General features: G+C 38.6%; 1 protein-coding gene across 1 annotated transcript in view; it reads right to left on the reverse strand.

Annotated features, from left to right (window-relative positions):
* Window positions 1–2,784: 2,784 nt before the first annotated feature.
* Window positions 2,785–5,001, reverse strand: part of LOC104467975 (low-density lipoprotein receptor-related protein 6-like) — a gene marked incomplete at its 3' end in the record, with an annotated part of 60,777 nt that continues 58,560 nt past the window's right edge. The window contains exon 4 of the mRNA XM_010081958.1: window positions 2,785–2,981. Coding sequence (XP_010080260.1) covers window positions 2,785–2,981 — 197 coding nt within the window. The remainder of the gene's footprint in view (window positions 2,982–5,001) is intronic.

Genomic DNA, 5,001 nt, shown 5'->3' on the forward strand with positions numbered 1-5,001 from the left:
AAATTTCTGATAAAATGGGAGCTTTTGTGAGCCAAGTATACTTTATGGCTGACTGGGAACATACAATTTGGCTTCTCATGTGTTCGGGGAGTGAGAGAAAAGAGCAACAGCTATGAATTCTGAGACACAAGGAATGGTTTAAAAAGTGAATAGATTATTTTGAGTATCCCTGTATGAGAAGTTAAAGCCCTTTCAATAAGGCTTTGTTTTTCAATACCATTCATCTACTTGCCTTTGGTAATTTACTTTGATACAACAGAAAGGTGCCATTCAGCACAGGGCAGTTAACTTGTGTGGTAGGTTGCCTGCGCAAGGACACAGGGCTGAACCCGGGCAGGGAAGCAGGCGCTTCTGTGACACAACCACGTGTTCCTTGGAACACAGCAGGCGGGCAGCAAAAAGATACAGTCGCTCTTGCTTGAAGTCCCTGGTCCTTTACCTATCAGCAGTAAGTCAAAAGCAAGCACCTTCTGTCTCTTGATTTCTTCAGAGCTTGTTCCAACTGTTGTCCTTAATACTTCAGCCTCTCCTGCCTTGCCTTTCTACCTCTGCTTGGCAAGTGATCAAACCTTCACCACTCCCCATCCCTCACATGGACTTTTTGTGCAGCTCTGCTTTTGGAAACATGCCTGTGTTGGGTAACAGCTGCTTCACCTATGTGTTGCCACAAAGGAGTTTATCCGTGTGTATAAAGTGTTTTTAAAAAGCACGTGAATTTGTGTCCGTTCTGACTAAATCTGACCAACCCAGAGCAGCATTGTTAAAGCTCGTTCCTTGAATGAAATGGAAGACAGACATCTTGGGCATGTATTGGTAAGTTCTTACAAACAACCCTGCAAGGCTAATTTGGGTGCTGCTTTTGAGTTTTTCACATAAAAGCAGCAATTCATTTTAACAAGGTTCACATATACACAAATAGCCACACAAAAATAATCAGCAGAGAGCATTCAATGATTCTATGAAATAACAAGAAATTAAAGAAAACACTGAACAGCAGCTGACAAGACTAGAAGAATTTTTAAAATTTAAAATGACAATTTAACAACAATTATTTCTGTATACATTCTATTTAGCCTATTCACAGTAAATTCTGTGGTATCTTTCTGTTTCTTCCTCCATTTACCTTTCTCATAGACGATCTGCATAAAAGACGTTTACTTATGAGCAAGCTAATTATCTCCTAGTGTCTATTTTGGTCCTGTTCATGTACTGCAGCAACCACAGCACAATGTCACAAGACTTACACTTACAAAATATAACAACTTAAGAGCATATACATTAGCCCACAATGAGACACTAAAAGCAGTTTGGGGTGAGTGCTAACAGCCCTAAGTCTCAATCTCGTCTTGGGTTTTAAGGCTGAAACACTTTCAACACCTCTAAAAACCACGACATTCTTTTCAGTTTCTATATACAGATGCAGGTACCTAACTTTATGTGTGTGAATTGAAAGAGATTCCAGGTGTATGTGTGTATAATAAATACACATCAGATCTTAAAAAAAAATAATATTTTTTTTTCATGGTACAACCCTATTAGCCAAATATTAATTCATGAAAAATCATGTTAGAAACATCTTAGAGACAACAGAAGAGGTAGGTATCATTTTCTCTAAGAAAAGGGAACAACAGAGGGCCCCAAAAACCTGTAGGGAATTAGTGACAGAGACAGAACTGCAATCTAAATTTTATAACTGGAGTTAACCTGCTCTTCAGCCATGAGCCTCTTACTTTTTTGAAAAGTAGAGGACATCTTCCAATAACTTTTATCTGTACTGCAAAAGCATGCATGATTTCACAATTTGCCACCCCCGATATAAGCACTACATAGTGAAGCTGCAAGAACCACTTTCCCTCCAGAAACTACTTTGTGCTTAATCTGAAAGGATTTTTAAAAACAAAGCCTACCATCTTTGCAGGTCTTTCCATTCTCAAGAAGTTTCACACCAGTGGGACACGCACACTGATAAGAGGGCTTGGTAGGAGACATCAAACACAAGTGGGAGCAGCCACCATTATTAATTCCACATGGGTTTGTAGCTGTTAAACATAAATCACACAGATTAATGCTTTTGGTAATGAATGACCTCATCTCATGTGTTAAGACACATACGGTGTTTAAGTGGTAGAATCGGTGGCAGCAACACAGATTAAAGAAGGAAATGATAAACACAGAACAAGGAAAACTTAATTCCAAGTGTTGAGTAGTGAGGTATTTATGGTACCAAAACGCATGGATGTTGAATGTTTCCTTCCTTGGGGAAGCAGCACTCAGCCCTAAACAAGAGCCTTGTTTCAGCTCTGCCCTTCTCATTTTCACAACCTATTCAGCATATTGGTGCTGAATGTACAGTAGGTTGTATATATAAAACAAAAATGCAAACACAGTAAATTAACACAATGGTTAAGACAGGGGTTATTAAGCAGAGCTAGTCTTGCTTAATATCATCTGCCAAATTAACACTACTTTCCATTCAGGAACTACTACTTGGAGAAAATAAAAATACCATGTTGCCTAAAGTTATGGCACATGAAACAGAAAAAGGAGTGTGACAACAAGATAAATGTGGCAGGCAGAAAAAAAGCAAGAGGTGGATTTCTTGCACTTAAAAAAAAAAACCAATGTAGAAAATATTTGGTTTCTCTTTGGGTCTTTTCCCAATCTCTGGATTGGAAAAAAAAGCATCATGATGCCAGTGAAGCCACCCACTGCTATACAGAAAGACTAATTAAGATTTTTGCAAATCAGTTCCAACTTACAGTTAAAGAAAGCAAGAGAGCTTACCATTTGGCTGCCTCTTTTGGCTGAAAGCATGGATATCCATGGGAGAGAAGATGTTGGAATGTATTTCACGCAGGTCCTCCCCGGAGTACTTGCTGCAGGCCAAGATCGAATGCGTGTTCCAGTCAGTCCAGTACAACGTGTCCCCAAACAACGTCAAAGCAAAAGGATGTGGAAGGGAGCCTTTAACCACTGCTTGCCTAATAGAGTACAGGGAAGAAAATGAATGCTCAAACATAATTCATGCTACAGTTTTGCTTGAATGTAGCTTTTGTGAAAAGAAGTTTTACAGTGCAAGTGCTGTTGATGAAAACTTTCTGTTTATTTATGGGGAACAAATATAGTGCACCCAGTTTGAGGAATGATATGGGGGAACAACACAGAGATCCTACTTCCAGGCTGACTACCGGTGCTGAGATGGCCATGAGATGCCAACTGAAATCCTTACTTAGGTCTGTGGCTATTTCTTAGCACCCTTTTAGCACTCAGTACCTGTGGGGCTCTATGTCACCATAGTGGCAAGAATGCCAGCTGATTTTACACAAGTCTCATTGCTACGTGCTCATTTATGATCATCCTTTTCAGCCTCAGCAGATTTCAAACTGAGACAGCATTTGGTAAATTAGCAGTCCAACCATCTCTTCCAGTTCTGCTCTTTTGAATAATCAGAAAAATACACTAATGGCAAATAGTTTCATTATAAAGAATCCCTTAAAGTTACTTTCTATGATTTATTATTATGTTAATTATTAAGCTATTGTTTTTATTATAAGCAGTGCCATTAAACAGGGTTCTACTGATCTTCTACCACGGTAATGGTATCATTTCTGAGCAAACTGGGTCACTGCCTGTCTCTAGGATCATAAACAAAATTAAAGAGTATACCCATATATTTTATGTATATATACAAACACATGCTCATTAGCCATCACAAAAACGCAGCACAAACATTACTGAAGACAGTTTTTCCAGGTTCTTCTGATGTAGAAACTAATTATCTGTACCCAGGTTTCTCAGAACTGGAATTAAGTAGCTCAATTCTTATGGATATTTTATTCAGAATCAAAAAAAAAAAAAAAAAAACCAACTTAGGATGGAGAGAACTCTGGAGGTCATCTGGACCAAAAGCCTGCTCAAAGCAGGGCCGCACAAGTACCATTTACACAAGCATGTCTTCCCACCACCTTTTTTCTTAACTGCGTGGGTGCACATGCGTTCCCATGTACACAAGCTCACACTGAACAGTGGAGATTGCCATCCCTCCCTCCTGGACTGAAAGCATAAGGAATTGACACACAGCTCTACTACTTCTTCAAGTATAGGGTACACTATGAACACCAGCCTCCCAATTTTCTTCTCGCAGGGAAGAGAGTCATTATCTGTACATTTACTGAGAAAACACCCCACACTGTATGCATCACATTTGCAAAGAAGTCGGTAACTGAAGTGGTTCAGTGGAGGACAAAAATACTCTTATTTTCCAAATATTTTCTGTTAAAATATAACAGAAGAGTATATTAAAAGCAGGAAACTTGAAGGTGTCTTCTGCCAATGATTCCAAGTACAAAGAGACTGTAGTCATTACCGCTCTTTCACCTTAGCTTCTGGAAAAAGATGCATTACCTTTAAAGCTTCTATTTTTTTCTGCTCCTGAGAAAAACACATATATTCCCTTACTTGTCACTCTAGTGTTCCAGTTTTACACTGAACAAAATTTTTTATTTCTTGGTATTTTGCACTCAAAAGTAGGACATACTATCTTTTCTTTCTTATCTCTGTCTAGAGTCAGGTATATATTTGCTTCTAATTAAATGTACCCACTAAGCATCTTACAAAAGACTATTGTAATTTAATTTACAGCTGACATCTACCAGTCAAACAGTGAACCCAGAATGACACAACACGCTCCTACACCAAGAATAAAGGCATCCTAATTCTGTAAATGTTTTTACCAACCCCACCTCCAAACCCTAAATGCTTTCAGACTTTAATAATTTTAGTTTATAGCAGGCCTGGAGACTAAGTCTTTACAACAAATTTATGACATTTGTCGTATGGGACTAAAGCAACAAAAGTCCAAAGCCGTCACTATGACCAAACCTGTACCAAAGGCAGCATTCCCATGCACAAGGGAAGTCACATTCTTCTGAAGCATTCTGACTATCTTCAATCCACTTTAAAAGAAAAAGAACAAAACCCAAAGGATTTTTAAATGCCATT

Source organism: Pterocles gutturalis, unplaced genomic scaffold (genome assembly GCF_000699245.1).
Source record: "Pterocles gutturalis isolate BGI_N339 unplaced genomic scaffold, ASM69924v1 scaffold6119, whole genome shotgun sequence".
Lineage (NCBI taxonomy): Eukaryota > Metazoa > Chordata > Aves > Pterocliformes > Pteroclidae > Pterocles > Pterocles gutturalis.